Source organism: Dunckerocampus dactyliophorus, chromosome 8 (genome assembly GCF_027744805.1).
Source record: "Dunckerocampus dactyliophorus isolate RoL2022-P2 chromosome 8, RoL_Ddac_1.1, whole genome shotgun sequence".
NCBI lineage: Eukaryota > Metazoa > Chordata > Actinopteri > Syngnathiformes > Syngnathidae > Dunckerocampus > Dunckerocampus dactyliophorus.
The window spans coordinates 15,098,580-15,118,005 of NC_072826.1; the positions used below are offsets into that span (position 1 = coordinate 15,098,580).

Here is a 19,426-nt window from a genome sequence, read left to right on the forward strand (position 1 = left end):
GCTTACTGAAAGTATGCGCAAGTCTTGCATGCTGTCATCTATAAACAAGCCTCACTGGTTTATATTCATTTTGCAGCATGTTTCCATTCATGTGTAATCCTGTTCTCTTGTATTGAAACAGGTGGAGCGCCTTCCTATCCTCATCAACAGCCCCAAGAAGCTGGACAGTCAGCTCTCCTCCGACCCTGACAAAACCCCTGTCAGCAATGCGGCAAACTCCGACTCTGAGCCCGAAGACATGAACCAGACAGGTGAGACAGAGGAAGCACCAAAGATGCTCAGTAATTTAGTTTTATCTTAGATGGAGGTATGCATTCCTGTGTTTAAAATGTAATATGCAAAATGTAAAAGGTGTAAGCCGGTGTCGTAATTCGCAAGTCATAAACCTGAACATTACACCTCCTAAAGTCTTTCCAGTTCTTTTTAGACTCAACATCAAATATCTTCTTTTTGTTTTTTTGCCTCCACAGAACAGGAACAAGAACCCAAGCTGACGTGTGAATACTGTGGCTGGGTAGACTTTGCTTACACTTTCAAGGGCACCAAAAGATTCTGCTCCATGGTTTGTGCAAAGAGGCAAGTCTGACGTTTTGGGCACTTCATTAGACATGAGCATCTCTGTCCCTTCTCATTTGTGATGCTCTCTAACCAAAACGTAAACTCTCTGGTAGATTCATATACAGTCGTCCCTCGTTTATTGAGGTTGGCTGAAAGTTAAGGTAATGCAATGTAAAGAAATGTCTCATCAGTGTAACATTACCGGCGACTAGTGAACAGAATACTACATATGACTTGTCTTTCAATATTTTTGGACTCATAATAGGCCATAGTCAACCACAACATATATCAGTATCGGCCTTTATTTATATCCGATATATAGAAATAAATTTAAAACTGGGTTATTTCGGCTCATATGCAGCCGTGCCTCCCTCCCTCTCCTGCCGGCTGTGACTTCTGTCTCCAGCATTGCTCCACCCACGGCGCCATTAGTGCACCGTTAGCCAGTCTGAAGTGGACGCTGTCCTCACACACACACACACACATACACACACGGCTGAGAGGGAAGTTTTTTCGCGCGGAGAACGTCCTGAGAACAAATGCACATGTCACGGTAAACGCAGAAAACTCTCTCTAAATTGTAAGAAACATCCCAGTGCTCTACATCTCACAACTACAGGTAACGTTACAGTGAGAAGCAGAATAATGTAAGAGCTGCGTAAACATTAGCGACAGCTCTACTAGCTCATAGTATCTCCCGACATGTCTGTGAATTACTTGAAAGACGGCTGCTGATAATGTCGACAGTCAAACAGTCCGTGATAGTAAAAGCATGAATGTGAGTGTGAATGGTTGTTTGTCTATACTTTGTATGTGCCCTGCGATTGGCTGGCGACCAGCCAATCTAAATGGATAGATGGATCCATTCATTTTCTATGCCGCTTAGCCTCACTAGGGTTGCAGGGGTATGCTGGAGCCTATCCCAGCTGACTTTGAGCGAGAGGCGGGGTACACCCTGGACTGGTCTCCAGCCAATCGCAGGGCACATCCTGTATAACAACCATTCACACTCACATTCATGGATGGATGGAATACCTGCCCCAAATATAGCTTATCGGCCTCCTTAACTACTGATAATTGGTATTGTTATTGGTCCTGAAAAACCCATACCGGTCGAGCGCTAATCATTTATTAATTAATTGATTTTGCAAAAAATGCGGTAGAGCGAGGGAGTGCTGTTCAAACTGCAATGTAGCAAAGGACGACTGTAGAGGGAATCAATCATTTATTGGTTAATGGTTATTTTCTCATTATTTCAGCCTGTTTAGGAAGCAAACTGCTGGGTCTAAAGTAGCCTCTAGCTGGTTGCTGCCAAGTACTGAAATTCTCTATGTGGAATGGAAGAGTGGTCAAAAGCCACATTCAACGTACTGTCAATGACTCATACATTCTTAAGTGTCTTTTCATGGCCACTGAAGGAGATTATACTATACGTGTAAGTAATGTTCAATGTCTGTGTCCAGGTACAATGTGGGCTGTACAAAGCGCATAGGACTGTTTCGTCCAGAGAAGACCAAACCAACAAATCGCTGGCGTAGAAGAAGTCAGGGCCGTTCAAGCATCGAAGCAAAGAAACGGGTACACAAACACTCCTCATATCAGACACTGCAGCTATATATCATCAAGCCACTTGATCAACCTAATTAGCGTTCTTCATCTTCATCACCCTTCTCAGAAGATGTCCCCGTCGCCGCAGCAAGCTCAGGGCGGCTCTGTATCTTCGCCGCATCCCTGTCAGCCCAGCCAGGAGGAGTCCAGCCCATGTTCCGAAATGTCCAGCTACGAGGAGCCACCGTCCCCGCTGTCGGCAGCCAGCTCTGGACCCCTGGCCCCGCCGACTCCAGCCTCCGTCCCGGTCTCTGTCCAGCAGCAGCCCAGCCGGGCCTCATCAGAGCAGGATGGCTGCGCGGGGAGGGACAACACGGACGCTTTGTGTCAGCCTTTGTTACCCAACGACCCCACCAAGTGGAACGTGGAGGAAGTGTACGAGTTCATCTGTTCGCTGCCAGGTTAGCCTCTCACCGGCTCACTCCGCCTCTTTGTCATTTGTCATTTACTTATTTTGTATTGCAGTACCTCATTTTAGCAACAAATGACACTAGGAAAGATGATAATGCTTAGCTTTGATTGACACATATTCAAACCTGTTATAGTGCAATAATCCATATCAAGTAACTGCTTTCTAGGCCAGTGTTTCCCAACCTCTTTTGTCTTGCGTACCCCCAGAGCCTTTTTGTCATACCACAAGTACTCCGTCACTCATATTTGTTGATAACTCTCCAAAAGTAGAATGTAACACAACTGTTCTGATTTTGGCGCAGCTGTACCACAGGTTATTGTCTCCCTAGGGAAACTAGTTGTAGCGCACACTCTCCATTTTATTGTCCAGCTTAGTATGAAATGAGAATATTTACTTATCATCTTGAAAATTAAATTTCACAATTGTTGTTGTTGCTGCTGTTGTCCTTGTCTCTTGTCTCTTTTTTTTTTTTTGTCCCCCTCTCATCCCCGCACCCCCCTGTTTTCTTTTCTCTTCTTCTCTGTACCCTCCTGCTCCGGTCCGGTCGCTCCAAATTTGCTTAATAACAAGCATCAAAGTCAAATAAATTCTGTATAACAGGAGAATTGTATATCACACTTCTCCCTGGCAGAGTAACTCTGTTGAGCACTTGACGGCATTTAGATCTACAATTCTATCTGCTTTATAGGCTGGACAGGACAGAGGGAAAAAAAAAAAAAAAAATTAAATGTTTCCGCCTAGTGGTAAGCATATCCCTGGTTGGGAATCACTGTTGGAGGCTATCAACAACGAAGCACAATACGAATATAAAAAAAAACTATAATATACCTATAATAAATATGAAAATATTAAAAAAAAAAAAAAAAGAAAGATTTGTATTTGATACAGATATACCATACTGACCCGAGTATGTTTTGTTTTTTTTCTCTCTCTGGAAAAAAAATTGTGTCACACACACACACCAGCCTCACTGCATTAGACTGTTTTATTGCAATCTACCAGTTCTTTCACTTTCACATTGGAAACATAATTCCTAATGGCACTATTTTTAATTCCTTTTGTCTTTTTCTTTTTTTTAATAATATTTTTCCAAAAACAAGTCTTGAAACAGTCTTATATTCAGGGTGTACTTACTGTATATTCTGGCCAATATGTTATGATTATTATCGAACTATTTTCATATTAAAATTGTTAATACAAATTCAAATGGAAAGAAAAGATTTCAAAATATTATACAATATATAAAACTGGGATAATATAAAATTATTTTTGAAAAACTAAAATAAAGTCTTGTAACATTTTCTGGAGTTAAAACTGTGAAATTTAGTATACTGAATTAACTTAATGTTTATTATCTTTGTGATTATTATCATTACTACTTTATATGTAATTTAATTACATTGCAACAGAAGCAGTTGTTGTGCAAACTCCAACTACAAAAGACATTGTTGCATTAAAAGCTTATCAAAACTTTACTAAGCATTATTATGTTTTGATACTTTGGTTGGCCCTCATTTGACTATACCTAATGAAATGACAGGTGAATACTGTGTGTGGTGTTGTCTACTCTTTATTGCGTAAGTGGTTTTTTGGTAATAGTATATTGACAATGACTGCAAGAATAAACGCTTTAAGTGTATATTTGCGTTGGATCTGTGTGTGTTGCTGTGATGATTTTGTCTTGTCTCTATTTGAACAAACGTGTTGTTGTCGTCCACACAGGATGCCAGGAGATAGCAGATGAGTTCCGCTCGCAGGAGATTGACGGCCAAGCTTTGCTCCTGTTAAAGGAGGACCACCTGATGAGCACCATGAACATTAAACTGGGACCTGCGCTTAAGATCTTTGCACGCATCAACATGCTCAAGGACTCGTAGCAGGAGCGAGTGTCTGTTGCTTTGTGTGTGCGCGCGTGTGTGTGTGTGTGTGTGTGTGTGTGTGTGTGTGTGTGTGTTAGCAGCACAGGACAGCGCAGCACTGACTGCACTATGACGTCACCATCTCATGTTTGCAGACTTTTTGCTCTCTAATGGCTGATCTTGTGTGGCTCGAGTGTGGAAGTTTTTTTCTTTACTTCCATATGGAGAACTGATCACTCCTTGAGATTAAAAGTGTTAACGTAGAGAAAGTTTCTCTAGTAAATGTGGTTTACAGAAGAATAACAATGAAGTATAAACATAAAGGGCTGAGAGTCTGATTAGTAGCACTGCTATGACATGAAGTGTTTTTTTAAAGATGGGTTTTTGTACTTTTGTCAGCCTAGGGAAAAATATTTTGGTTTTGGGAGCAAAGGATTGTATTAATTATTGTTTATTCATCAGGACTCTGCTTTTGTAGAGTTAGGCTGCCTAGAATCTTTAGTCGTATGTATTCAAATGTTTCAACAGTTCTGCTCATGGCACTTATTGTCTCAGTGTTGCCTCCACTTTAAAGTGTGAGAAATGTGGAGTTGCCAGATGTGTAAATAGCAGCAAGACTGAAACTGTGCGCTTAACTTATCCTTGTTATTTTAATACAAAAAGGATGTTTAATATTTTGAAATATGCAAATGTATAAAAAAATACATTGATCTGGAGTTTTTTCTATTTGTTTTTGGAAAGATATGACATCTGTGTGTGTGTGTGTTTAGTGGCAATGGAGGACTTTTATAGGTAATAAATATAAGTGTAAGTGTGCTTTGTCAAATGCTTGTATTTATCAGCACAGTTTGGTACACAGCTTTTTTGCAGCTATAAATGATTTGAACATCATTTTTGGCCTTTTGTGTCCTGTCTTGTGCCATTTTTACAGATTCACAGATCCCCTCGATTACCACTCGAGCGGTCACTCCGGTAAGAGCTGTCAGCTTCTTTTTTCTTAGCAGGTGATGGCTTGTGATGTTCTCACGTTGTTATGCCTTTTTTGTGTGCAAAAGTAGGAGCTGTTGCAAATGTACAGTACATGACTGACATCCTTGCAGGAAGAGGCCTGTTGCTTGATTGTGTGCTGCTGCAGGACCTCCTACAGGAGGAGAGGGGCGCTGTTGGTTGGCTGGTAGACGTGATTACCTGAGGTGCACGGCAAGTTAAAGGTATCACCATTTATCTTATCAGGGACAGTGCATATTAATGAACATCTGCTACAAATACAGCTGTAAATATGCCAAATTATAGCACAACTGCTATACACTATTTACCATATCTGTTTACAATCGCTTTCTGTTCATTTTTAGATGGAACAGTGACTTGTTATACAACTGCGGACTTGACAGCACAACTTTTAATGACAATTTAAGTTTGCATGTAATTGTGCTCTGAGTGCGTGCAGAGCTGATTATAATTTCAGCTTCATCCAAAACCATGAAGAGAGTTTCCTTGGGGCCATGCTGGAGGCATTTTAGGAGTAGATGCCCACTCCCAGTCATGCAAGTTTTCTGCTTCTTACTTAAGCGAGTCCAAATAAACTTACTTCCAACTAGAAGTAGGGATTAGCAGTGAGAAATAAAAGACAATACTATAGAATGTCAACTTGGACATACAGTATTTTAGAGTAGTGTACAATTGTACAGCAGTGTAGATTTGCTATCCAATGAAAATGAGTCAACCCACAGCCATTATTGTCTAAACAGCCGGCTACACAAGTGAAGAACAGTGCACGAGTGCAGTGCACTGGGGAACTGCGGTTCATTGATGGAAAGGTGCATTTCAACATGTTCTGTGACATTATGAAGCAGCATGATCCTCTACCTTGGGTCTAGAGGAGCGTGTATTTACCAAGCTGTACACAGACTACTCGAAGCTTATGCAAGTTTACTTAGTTTTGTCCCTTGAGAAGGTATAATTAAATGCATTAGGAAAGGACAGCAAGAAAACACACAAACAATGCTGACTTTCGGGGATGCTTTTCTTATTGTATCATTTAATATCATGAATATAATATTGCTTTTTGAAATTTTGAACCAGTATCACATTTTCTTTGACAAATGAAACTTTGGCCACAAACATGGGCAAAGCTTTGGATGCTGGTACAGTTTTTTTTTTCTTTTTTGTCCATATCAAACAGCTATTGTCTCCCGTAGACCTGGATCGATTGACATGCTCGTCTACAACGCTCATACCCGTTGCAGTACCGACATAACGAAGACCGAGGCCAGGAAGTAGACTTGACCTTTCTAGCTGACCTTTGTCGAGAAGGTAATGATACTTGGGTCCTGTTTAGCAGGCGATATTGGACAGGTTACCTTTCGTCTGTGTGATCAGGGGGAGGTTTGATGGTGGGGGTGTAAGTGTACAGGGCGAGAGCTAAATGTCAAAGAGTTGATTTCCTCCCTCTACCTCCTCCCACTAACTCACACATGGGCCGCTCGCTGGCTGCCAACTCACAGCTTGGTGTCCGGGAACTTGAACGCTGGGACGAGCTACACAAGGAAGAATACTAATGTTAAGAGAACAAAGACATGCACCATGTCACCCTGTCACAACCTGCTTCTTATAGCTGCTGCTTTTTAAAACACAGTGCAGTAGGGATGGACACTATTTATCCAGTTTGTCGATCATGCGTAAATATGTTGCGTCGTAGGTATCCCACATCATGAAGTAATAACATCAGGGATTGTACTAGTTCACAGCTACCAGTAGGGGGTGTTATTAGGTCAGTCAGTCCCTACTAATTTGCTGTACAGTATAAACGGACTAATCCGAAAGTAAACAGAGAGCAACTTTTGTGTGTGCAAACAAAGTTTCTTGTCAACATTGCAATGATGCTTTACAGTACAGTATTGCTGTTTTGCGGATTTTTTTTTTTTTTTTTGCGTTTGTTTTTAACAGCATATGAACACGCCTTGTGTTCTGCTTCCTTGTGGTGTATTGGAGTGGTCTGTCGGTGCTTTGTTGTATGTGTCTGTTATTGTATTTACTACTGCTACCAGTAGAGGGTGTTATATACTCATGTGAGAGTTGAAGACATGTGCAGCTGCACCTAGTCTCAGTGTATGTTTAGTGGCCTGTACTAGCATATGAGGAACCCACAGTAGACAATAGCGGGCTAAATATAGAGCGACAACAGTCCTTATTGGCTAAGGGAGAACCCACCCATTGTGTTCTGCATCCTGATTGGCTGTAGACCATTGTCAATCAATCTCCCTTCATGCCATTTCCTGTTGTGGTCAATAGTCGCTAGCAAACTCGCTAACTGTGTGAGCTGCTTGCAAACCGCCAATAAACGAGAAGAAGACGACGCAAACCGGCTAAATTAAGCTTCAGTTCAAGCAGTAGGACGAGGAGGAGGTCGACGGCAGTAGGAATATGTTTTAACAAGGATACAAAAACGCGACAGCAGAACGGCGCCAGGACAAGGCACGGTCAGAGTGAATATGCGTGTGTCACTTAATAATTTCTTGTGTCCAACCTAGTTGATTGATCATTAAAATTCAAACGAAATTTCAACTTTGGGTGTGTTTAAACAAGAGAGAAATGTGAGAAAAGTGTATAAAGTATATTGTAGGAGTACGTATATAGAACACATATAATAACTGTAAACAAAGTTGGCTACTTTGTGGATTTAACCGCGATAAACAAGGGAACACTGTAATGGAATTAAATCAGGCCCAACTAGTGTGAAGTCTAGACAGCCTACTGTAGAAATCAAATCTAGTGAAACATCCAAGGTTGCTGGTCTACCTCTGGTTTGTTTGTTTAGAAGAAAATGTAATTATTAATACAAATGATAAAAGTTCCGGATGTCCGAGAATATAGGCCGACCTATATTAGGGGCTGATATTGATCAATCTAATATCACACTTCAGGAAGAATCACTCTAACTCACACGCAGCCAGATATACCTGCAGCAAAATAATAAGCGATGGTAGATGTGCTGAATGAGCTCAGTTTCTAATTTCACTGATTGTATTAGTCCAGAGTTTCTCTGTACTTTGTCCTTAAAGCTTTCCAAATTGTGTCGTTGCCACAATTATTAACAGTAGTTAGATATCAAATGTATTAAGACTAGCCTGTTTTACTTGTCAATAGTAAGAGAACGGACTGGCGACCAGCCCAGGCAGGGTGTACCCCGCCTCTCACCTAAAGTTACCTGGGATAGGCTCCAGCATACCCCCACGACCCAAGGGAGGATAAGTAGCATAGAAGGTGGGTAGATGGATAGTTAGAAAACATGTTATTTTAGTTTGCTATCATGAGTTTTTCACTATTTTGTTGAGACAAAATGTTTAAAATAAACATGGCTTGCACGGCACATTGTATTTGTCTTAGTTTGCACAAACTGTTTATTTGTGAAATGCATCCAGCGGCATCACAGTCAAAGAAGCATAATGTGTTCATTCATTACACAAGATGTGATGTGACATTAGTTTGAGGAAAGAGCTGCCTATATCTGTATCGGTTGATATTGTTAATGAAGTGTTGGACTTTATTGATATATTGGATATCGGTAAAAAGCCAATATCGAGCATCACTAATAAAAATCTAATTAATTTCTGCAGTCATTGTATTTTTCCTCTCTGTCATCACTCATACACTCCTGTCGTAACCTGCCATGAGCCAAGGAAAATTGCAAAAGACACAATTTTGGTTGTCTGGCGGTCCAACTGCAGAAGTTCCACGGTAGAGGCATAGTGGGCTTTAATACTTGGCAACAACCAACAGAGAGTGCAAATGTATTCAGGCCCAACTCGAGTGCTGCCTCATGACACTACCAATGAAATGTAATTGGAAAGTTAAAAACAGAATAGTGCTTCAACTTCCAAATTTTGAGCTGTAAGCGCTATTGAAGCTGTAAGCATGAGATACAACACAGAGTGAGGTCCCCCAGTCTGGCAAAATGCATCTAAATGTATTTCATGTGGCACTTTATGTTCACATTCTGTACTGATGATATATTTATGTTGTTATTTTGTTATATTTGGCATTTGAATATGAAGAGGGTTATCTCTGAGCTGCAGGTTCCACAACCACTTCAACCTGTTTTTTTTTTTTTTGCTTTGGTTAAACCACTTTTTAAATTTGAATGTACCCATCCTTACTTTGCAGCCATAGGAGAGCAGGTTGCCTTGGTGACGCACAAAATGGGAGAACGTACATGAAATGTTGCCCGGATGAGGACGGTGGAGGGATGACTGAAGGTGACAGGCTGGAATGTTCAAACGGAGATGGACGAAGCGTGATGAGCCAGAGCAGGAGACGCCACAGTGCACACACACAGACTGGTCCGGCCCGGCCCAGTGCATCCACAGGTACCAGACCAAACGAACACTGCTTGCATGCATCACCGGTGGAAGCTAACAGTCAGAACACGGTGGCCAGAATGCCGCTACGGTGCCACACAAACACACACAGGTCTTAACAGTCTGCAAACACATCAGCATCCCCTGTGCACACACACAAACAAACGCACAGGGACAATGGCCAGTGACTTGACAGAAACAATCCAAAGGTAGCAGTGCACACAGGCAAAGGACACAAAGCGTGTCGACTCCACAACAAGCTTTTGATTCACAGTGCAGGAGGAGGAGGAGGAGCATCCTTTAAAAAAGAAATACATAAACATGGTGTGTCGTGCGCTCAGCATAGCAAATCCATTCGTATCATCACAACACCAACACATTTAAATTTGGTTCTTTTAACACGCCGCCGTGTGACACACTTAGCGTGTGCTGCCGAGCTTCATTTTAAATTGGCGTGAAACGGCACGTGTGGAAAGCCGTTTCATCGTGATAATGAGATGCTAAGTTGGGAAACTCGTGCTCGAGCCCTCTTTTAATATAGTCAACTCAAATCATGTGGGGCATGTTTGGATTTCATTTACAAAATTAGGATTATTATTATTATTATTATTTGTCTCAGTTGGCCTCAGTGTACGAAAAAAGTATCACAAAATGGACCCCCAGCTAAGAAAGGTTATTCAAAGGGATAGTGCCACGTGTGAACACAGTGTTTTTGTTGGTTTTCGTCTGCAAATCCAGGTGCTTTGCAGTCTCTCGGTGCTACCGTGATGCTGAGAGGCACAGGGCACATACAAGGCCAGAGCAAAGACCCCCCCCTCCCCCCAAATCTGGTCATGGGTTCACAATGTCCCAGGTGAAGTTATTTTGACACAGCAGTGCCTTCCAAAAAAACGCAGCGTGCAGTCATTGGGTGGTGTCCAGGAAGGGAGAATAATTTGGATATAACTAACATGAACTTCTCAAAGTGCAACAAGGTGTATTTGTGAGCAATGTACAAATGCATAGAAGAAAAAACCAAACTTGTTTATCATTGATTTGTCTGTTTGGCATCCCGTAAGCCAAGCGGCCTCCTCACAGCGCCTCACAGTGGTAGATGCCTGGTAAGACAGGATAGGCTACACATGGAAGAAGAAAAAGCCAAAACAACCAAATGTAAAATTTAAAAAAGGGAAAAAAATTGTGTAAAACAAGACATAAGAATAAATAAGCAACCTCTGGGTGCTGTCAAGGAGTTGAGGCAGATGCATGTCGTCATGAGGAGGAGGAGGAGGAAGGGGAAGGTCGGGAAGAAGAGGCAGTTTAGTTGACAGATAGCTCAGTTCTGTGGATCTTCCACTTCCAAGGCTCCGAATGACAAGAAGGCGGAGTCAAGGGGGTCCTTGTCATGGCAGGTTGGAGGTCGGTGTGGGTCACCGGGCGGGGCAAAAGGAGGAGGAGTGCATGGGGAGGCAACCCTGAGGGTGGCTATGCCGTCACAGTGAGAAGGCACGAGGCTCAAACTGTGTTTGTGTTTGTGTGCGCGGAGTACAATACAAAGGGAGGGAGGGGGGCAGCCGCAGGGACGGGGTGGGAGGGGGCCTCAGAATATGGTGGTCTCGTACTTGGTGCTGACTGGCCGCCTGTTGATGTCCCGCTGGTCCAAGAGCCAGGAGGTGCTGCCCAGGGAGTGCATGTCTGCATCCATCTCCAGGGGGTCGATCTGCCGGGTCAATTGGGGAAGGGGGAGGAGGTAGGGAGGGAGGGGGAAGTCGGGAGGGGAGGAGGAAGGACGAGAGGAGTGCGTGAGACGGGCGTCAGCGGAGGCCTTTGTGACCACACTGACATGTCTTCAGTTCGCACACATGGATTAGAGGTGCCGCCCGGTGATCGTCTGCCGATCACGGACACTTGAGGCTCAATCCACCACAAGGATGATGGACAGCTCTGTGAGCTTCCCCCACCACCACTATAGGCTAACACCCCCATGGGAGCTCAAAACAATAATAATAGCGACATCATTGTGAAATTTCTAAACTCAATGAGGACATCAAAGAAAATGAATAATACGTGCCTACTGTATGTAACATACACTGTACACGCTCCTTTCACATAGCCTGTAAAAGCTGGCATTTTTACACATTTTTTCACATGTCACTGTTCTGGCACAGAGACTGAATTGGGGAATCAATGTCAACCAGGCAATTTTCAGTTGAAGGTCGTAGCAGAGCCATAATAGAGGTGGGACGCTGTCTGTGTGTAAGGGTAGTCCACACTGTTGTGGCCGAGTGACACTCCCTTCTACCACCCTGTTGTGTTGAAAGTAATTGTCAGTATTCGACAAGTATCAATCAAACCACGCGTCACCCCAGCATACCAAACTATCTGCTTGCAGATTCTGTGTAAAAAGTACAGACAGATAGATGCTACTATTATGGCTGTGACGTGGCAATATTGCAGGATCCAAGTGCAAAAGTGCTGAACGGGCTTAGAGTGCTATTGGAGAAATGTGTTGTAATAGCAAAGGATTATGGGTAATCCTCAGCAAAATGGAGTATTTTCTGTGAATGCAACACTTAATGCTAATTAACTGATAAGGCAAATATATATGCAGCGAGTTTGATTGTATTTGCCGTATATTACGTTTGCCATGTTTTTTATTAGGTTTCGCACACCTTGCTAGCGCTAACATGAAGCATGCACTGTATGTTCACAAAACTGACCCCCTCTCAGACGTCCATTGACACAAAAGACATGGCCACCACATCCCAGAGGTTACAATCACAGATACTGACGTCTTCAAATGTAGAAGATAGAACACCAAGAAACAAACAACCATAACCACTTTGTTCCACCAGAGGCTAAACCTCTTAGCTAGAAAGCTAAACTGCAACACTGGACCTAATGGCGTCTATTTGGTCAGATGGCGATGGCAGGTGATGTGAAAGAGAGATGAGATTGGTGGCGCAAAAGGAAGAAGAAGAAGAAAAAGAAGAAGGGTAAAAAGAAGATGACTGGTGCATCCAAATAGCGGTTGGGCAAGGTGGTGCGTGAGCAGATGTGCAATGGCGGGGGGTGGAATAGAGGCAAGGAAAAAGAAGGACCTGGACTCCAGGGCTAACAGAGTGCAACGGGAGGAAGGAAGGACGGTGGGTGGTACACGTGTGACAGTGACAGCAGCGGCATTCGAGCACGGGGGCACCCTGGGGAGCAGCAGGACCAAGAAGACAAGAACAAAGACACGTTAAAAGAGAGACATTGTTATAAAAGGACATGACATGCTTGCCTAATGGAGGCTTGTGCTGTAAGGACTCGGGGTTTGGATGGTGTCTGGTTCAAGTGCAACTACAGAGCAAAGTATGGAAACTGGGAATGGTGTCTGGAAAGGTGCCAGTCAACAAGGTTAGACCCATTTCTAACATTCTGGCTCGGAAAAGTCTTTTTCTTGCAAGTTTTTATCGCTTGGTGCATCTGCTGCTGGTGCCATTTTCAGAAATTCCAAGTCATTTAATAGGGATGGGCATAATGATTGATGAATCGGTTGATTGATCATTAAGACCTCTGTTGATTGTGTGATTGTGTAAATGCTGTAATTGTAGCCGGAACGTTGATTTATCTAAACTGCAAAGCGGAAGTGATGTTGATTGGAAGCAGGCTATAATTGGAGCGAGGCTGTTATTTATCAAATATGAAAATTCATTACCTCGGTTAGTTTACACACCTGTTAGGATATTTTTCAGTTTACGTTGAAAATGAATGCAAAAATGTTGCCTCGGTTCGCGCATATTTCCCATTAGCTTACAATATGGCGTGCGTCTTGTCGTGTTATTAATACACTGCACAAGTCCAACGGTGTTCGTAAATTATTTTTATCACAAGATGTCCCTGTTAGCATCTTGTTAGCATGCTCTGAACTGAAAACCGGACCGGAAGTCATTGTCCTCCAGCTCCATCGCCTGTCTATGATGTCATCAGCGGTTGACTCTGTAGTTCTTTGCTAACTAATACAGTTACGCCACTTGTCTCAGCTGTTCTTATTGAGTATGGCTGCAAAATAATCTACAATAGAGCCAAATTGCCAATTGCCAGCATTTGGATAAAGAAGGCGATAAACAGTATTGAATTCAATAAATAACTCAGAGCAAAATGGGAAAGTGGTGTTCCAGTGAATCTCGCTGCCATATTGTGGCCTTGACAATAAAGTCTTCAATCAAGGTAAAAGTGATGTTAAATGTTCATTTATTGCTTTCATTCGTCATTTATATGTATTTCAAATTGTTTTCTACATGTAAAACTATAATTGTAAAGCTATAAAAAAGTGTTTTGTGTTAACACATTTTTATGTATATTTTTTTATGTATATGAAATGTATTAATTGGATTTGCATCGTTTTTTGGGGGAAACATTTATTCAGTTAAGAATACGTTTTGGTTTTAGTCTGACTCTCTGGAATGGATCAATGACGCTAACCGAGGTTCCACTGCGTTTCTCTCAAGTACATTTTTTAACTTTAATTATGATTTTGGGTTCATGAGAAAGCTTAAAAAGAAAATGTAGCGCTCTTTGACCACATGGTCATTTATTAATAAGTATATTACACAGCGGCAGCAGAACCAATGTTTTAATAGCGATTAATGTAGTAATAGCGTTAACACCGCTGATGAGTTCATTGTAGATAACAGTACGGCAAGTGCACGCATGAGTTTCACACCCACATCTGAGTAGTGCTATCAGCATTTTAAAGCGCATGCAGAGGTAGCTAAAGCTGCTGACCATTCATGATACCTCAAATGCAGCTACTGCCATCTTGTGGAGTCAGTAAAAGCCACATCAGGACGTTGTCTACAGCAACATTGGTTAATACCAATGTTTTTTGTTTTGGTGCTAACGAGAGGCCCCTGTGATTATTTGCTTTTGTAGACCATGCACCCGGCAACGTCGTTCTCATTACCAAAAAAATGCAACTTGTATTTGTGTGTGATGTGAACGCAAAGCGCCCGGGAAGTGACACGCATGCGCACATAACACCAACATCACACGCATGTGAGTGTGTTTACGGAAGTGAACATGTCCGCAGTTCTTTGTCCATCATGCCGCATTTGTGTCAAGAATTTTGTGAAACCGAAGTCAACATTTTCGTAACCCTATGGTCTGATGTAGGAGATTCAAAAGGAAGAACTTTTGGGTACGGAAGTTTGTGGGGTACTTGCTGAGACGTTACTTCCAAGGAGCGAGTGGGTGGATGTCGGAGACGGGAGTGGTGGGACATTGATGTTAGCCGCCTCACTGAAACATCTTTTCAAAATAATTTTCGGAAGAAATGTTATCTACATCTGTGTGTATGTTTTCCCAAATTTTGCAGGGCCAAACACGTCTTTCGATGATTTGTAGATCAGATATACGAGATCCGAACGTTCAGACTGCAGTAGTATCGGATGCATATCGCATTTATATTACCTACGAAAGAGGCCTGGGTGACATTTGAAAAAAATGGAATTGTACTGTTCACATTGACAGATACAGGTCACATATAAGCAAAAAAATTGGAATTGACCTGCAGTGTGAATGTTGCGCTACTTGCAATAAGCAATAAAACAAAGTCAGCAGTGAGGTAACTCCAGCAAACAGACTCAGTTATTCAAGGAAAGATGATACCCGCCTTTAGGCAACGGGTAGGACTTTACATATAAAACATTAAAAGCAGAAAACAAATGTGACTTTGTGGTTGTTTGTGGGGGCGCTACTCACTGCGGATCTCCTCATGCTGCTCCACGACTGCGACACAGGGCGGCTCATTTTCGTCTCTAGGACCTCTGAGCCCAGAGACGAATGCGGGACATACTGTCTCGGCCTAGACTGGACCGTCATCTGGTAGGCCACCTCGAAGGCCTGGCCCAGTGTAAGGATGATCTCGTAGGTCTGTGTCTGCCGTGAAGAAACGGTGCGTTACACAATTGTTTTATTTCTGAGTGCTTCCGTTATTTTCAGCTCAACCTTTTGTTTTATTGGAACTGTTACCATCTTGTACATGTAAATGTCACACTTAGCGGGATGGCAAACTTTAATCAAGCCGTCTAATGAGCCAATCGGAAGAGCTCACGTCCCCATGCTGCTTTCACAGTAGGATTTCATGATGAATAATAATTAAAGCATTATTGTCTCAACACTATACTTACCACCTCCACCGTGCTGAAGACGTGACAGAAATGGTGGCCGCTCTTCAAGTCCTTGGTGATGTAGGCAAACGTGCAGAGGTCATCCGGGTCCTGGGCAGCACAGGAGATGTTGCGGATCTCGTGCTCTGCAACTATGGTCTAATAGTGCAGACAGGAAGGAAAGGGAGGAAATGCTGACTGGAAGCAATAACGGAGGCAGAGGCAATCAGCGGGAATGTTTGGTTTGAGTCGACGATCAATAAACATGAAGAGTGGTAGACAACTCTTACGACATTACCTTTGTGGCTGCGTCGATGAACTTGACCCCCCTGTAGGTGATGGATAGGATAACAACTGGACCTTTTCTTGAGTCCTTTGATTTCTGCAATAAAAGAACCAATCTCAATGGAAGCTACTCTACAGTATGGATTAAGGTAAAGAAACAGAAATACTGTACACACAGGTTTCAGCAATACTTGCCCTAATTTTGGCGCAGGCATCTTGTGTGGACTCTATCCCTCGTAGATCCCTGATTATCATTGAACCTAAGTACTTTATTAGAACAAACTAGGTTAGACAGTGTCATCAAGTGTAACATCTGGCAATGCTAATGTTTTTTGACCTGGTGCTAAATAGAGACTTAGACAGCAGTTATTTGCATTTGTAGCCCACGCCCCCAGCAACTATACTTGAAGCATTTTTGGGAAAACATTAGATGATGCAGGTGTTCTATGAAGTATGTGGTGAGTGCACATCAATTACATGTAATTAATTACAATCTGTATCTAAACAGTCCTACGCTGAAGGCCGTGAAGGTGACTTACTGTTGCCTCATATCCGCAGGCGTCCAGGATGAGTTTCTCAGGCTGGTGGTGCCAGGCGGACACGGTGGCATAGGTAGCAGAGTGGCTGGGCGGCCGCAAGTTGAGACGAGATTCTTTGTGTCGTTCACTGTGACGGTCCTACAGAGAAAAGATCTAGTTGGCCACCAAACTGGCAATCGAGTCAAATGCTCCTCCTTGTGGAGGTCAGCAGCATTTGGTGACAAAGACCACTACGGATGTTTTATTATGGTGGACTGGTGAGCGGTTCAGTCAAGTAGTATTTCTCTTCTTCTGGCTGGATGCTCTTGAGTTGTGCACGCATGACTGTTTTTGTGTTTATACCACAGCTTGACCTTTAGCGAATGGTAACATTTGATCGCAGAGTTATTCTTAGTGCTTTCACCTCAGGAGGAAGCAGCTGATCACGTAAGAGCTGGAGAATTCACGACAGTGCACCGAGATGCTGGTTCCGATCTCGTTCACATGTTAAATCGACTTGCTAGATTGTGTTAGCATTCGCTGGCTGAGGCTGGAAACAGATGCGACTCTGTTAGTATGCATATTTAGTGCAGAATGTTACTGTCTGTACTTGGAATACAACACAAGCTTGTCTGAACTTCATTACTCCCAAGCAATAATTCTTCTATGTCATTAAAAACCCGCAACTGCTCATCTTGTTGCCACGAACCATAACAAATGTATACATTTAGTGGAAACTACAGGGGTGCCACCATGAATTTTGGACCCCATGGGGAAAAAAATCACATTGGGTCCCCCCAGTCAGCTGTCACCACATCTGTATTTTTGGGGGCCCCTGTCATTCCAGGGTCCTTGGAATTGTCCGAACTTTTCCCCTCTATACGGCGCCCTGGGAATCAAGCCTTTAAATCAAATAATGAAACAGCAAAGTGCCCTGAAACGGGCAGTAGTACTAGTAGTAGCACCAGCAGCAGCAGCAGCACCAGCAGTAATTCAAATAATAATACTAATAATATTAATACTAATAATATTACGAGTTTATTTTTGTAAAATTTTGACTCTTTTCTTGTCAGAATACGACTTTTTTCTCTTAATATTTTGACTTTATTCTTGTAAAATTACAGCTATTTCTGCTGTGTTTTTTAAATTTTCCAACTAATTTTTTTTCCTCCTAATTATGATTCTAGTCCCATAATATTTTGACTTCATTCTCGAAACATCATGATTATAGTTACAACTTTATTTTGTTTTGTTTGTTTTTCATTTTTTCCTGATATTATGTTATTCTCCTAAAATTACATCTTTTTTTTTTGTAGATTACAACTTTTATTGTTAATATTTTGACTTTAATGTTGTAAAATTACTACTGATGTTTCCATTTTTGCTACTGTTGTTTTTATTTTTGTTTTTTTTGATGATTTATATTTTTAGAATGTGCCGCGGCCTCTAAACAAACAGCAATAGGCCGCATTTTGGACACACGAGTGTCACTTTAAGGTTTTGTGGCTACTGTAGTATTAAAACTTGTGCTAAAACACACAACGACATGATAAAAATTGTTATCTATATAATACAATCTATACATTATCATGGATGAGGATAGAAGTTATAGCATGGCCAGTTAGTTTAGTAGATGATGAAGGAGATGGTAAATAAATGTAGCAACTTACGACAGAGCGCGGTCTCTCACAGTAGGAACGCAGAGAAACGCTACAGTCTTGATCTGCTCCTCTCCGCCTCCGGTCGGCCTCCAGGGGCAGGAGCATGTCCATGGAGCGACTGGTGTAGGGGTCCATCTGGCCCAGGGGGCACGTGCTCTGGGACAGGAGGTCATGGAACTAACACACACACACATTGATAGAAGACATCACACACACGCACACACACACACACAGATGACTGTTTAGACAGAATTGTCTCCCTGAGCACTCCTGCTCTAAGGCCAAGATTCCTCCTCAACAATAAAGCCTCAGCTACTTTCATCTGTCTGGGAAATCAGCTTCGGCTATTTACTTGTAGGCATTGTGAACATTACGGAAGAAAAAAATCTGCTAAAGGAGATGAATCCATTTGCTCACAAGCACAGAAATACAAACTAAATCGACAACATTCACCTTAATCCCTTAAATTTGTTAAAAAAGAAAAGCAGCACAATGCATTCTTCAATAGGTATTGTTTTGCGGAATCAGATTAAATGCATTCCAAGGGTGAGTAAATAAAATGTTTTCATTCTAATTTTCAATATGCTTCAGCTTCATTCCTTGTTGGAATGAATCATTATTACCCCGTGAGGCTCCAAATGGTATTACAAGACAGCAGCTAGCTGGTTAGCCTGTCACCGAAAGCAGTGATTCTCTACTGGTGGGTCGCGACACGCAGTTTTCCATGGGTCGTGGGGGTCTTGACCAATAAAATAATAATGTCATGACTTGATGTCTGTGAACGCACCTCACGCCAAGTCGGTGCTATTCGCTTGCTACGCCAACACGAGGCGCACGCGCCATTTTGTGGGCAACTTGGCCAAATTTGAGCAGGAGGGGAAAGACAATGAGTTCGCACTTAAGGTGCCGTCTGTCCGACACACTGCTAGATAGCTAGGTATCTACTGGAGAAGAGCGTGGCATAAAGTAAAGCTCACGTTATGTTACATGGGGAAATTCCGCCCATAATGACACTAAATGACGCCTCTTGTCATTGA

At 42.4% G+C, this 19,426-nt stretch overlaps 2 protein-coding genes across 18 annotated transcripts in view; one reads left to right on the forward strand and one right to left on the reverse strand.

Moving 5' to 3' along the window:
• phc2b (polyhomeotic homolog 2b (Drosophila)) overlaps window positions 1-6,276 on the forward strand; it is a 33,367-nt gene extending 27,091 nt beyond the window's left edge. For 3 of the 5 annotated variants that reach the window (XM_054783549.1, XM_054783550.1, XM_054783548.1), the window contains exons 11-15: window positions 122-251; window positions 471-576; window positions 2,022-2,136; window positions 2,234-2,567; window positions 4,301-6,273. In XM_054783549.1, the coding sequence (XP_054639524.1) occupies window positions 122-251; window positions 471-576; window positions 2,022-2,136; window positions 2,234-2,567; window positions 4,301-4,455 (840 nt within the window). In that variant the 3' untranslated portion in view covers window positions 4,456-6,273. Of the gene's footprint in view, window positions 1-121; window positions 252-470; window positions 577-2,021; window positions 2,137-2,233; window positions 2,568-4,300 lie in introns of all 5 variants that reach the window. The other 2 variants (XM_054783546.1, XM_054783545.1) reach the window with 2 other exon arrangements.
• The window catches only part of anks1ab (ankyrin repeat and sterile alpha motif domain containing 1Ab), a 44,211-nt gene continuing 28,730 nt past the window's right edge, over window positions 3,946-19,426 (reverse strand). For 2 of the 13 annotated variants that reach the window (XM_054783562.1, XM_054783561.1), the window contains exons 6-13: window positions 18,399-18,566; window positions 16,750-16,887; window positions 16,406-16,477; window positions 16,224-16,307; window positions 15,947-16,084; window positions 15,517-15,695; window positions 12,875-12,988; window positions 3,950-11,493 (exon numbers count right to left, since the gene is read on the reverse strand). In XM_054783562.1, the coding sequence (XP_054639537.1) occupies window positions 11,289-11,493; window positions 12,875-12,988; window positions 15,517-15,695; window positions 15,947-16,084; window positions 16,224-16,307; window positions 16,406-16,477; window positions 16,750-16,887; window positions 18,399-18,566 (1,098 nt within the window). In that variant the 3' untranslated portion in view covers window positions 3,950-11,288. The other 11 variants (XR_008572156.1, XM_054783553.1, XM_054783554.1 and 8 more) reach the window with 11 other exon arrangements.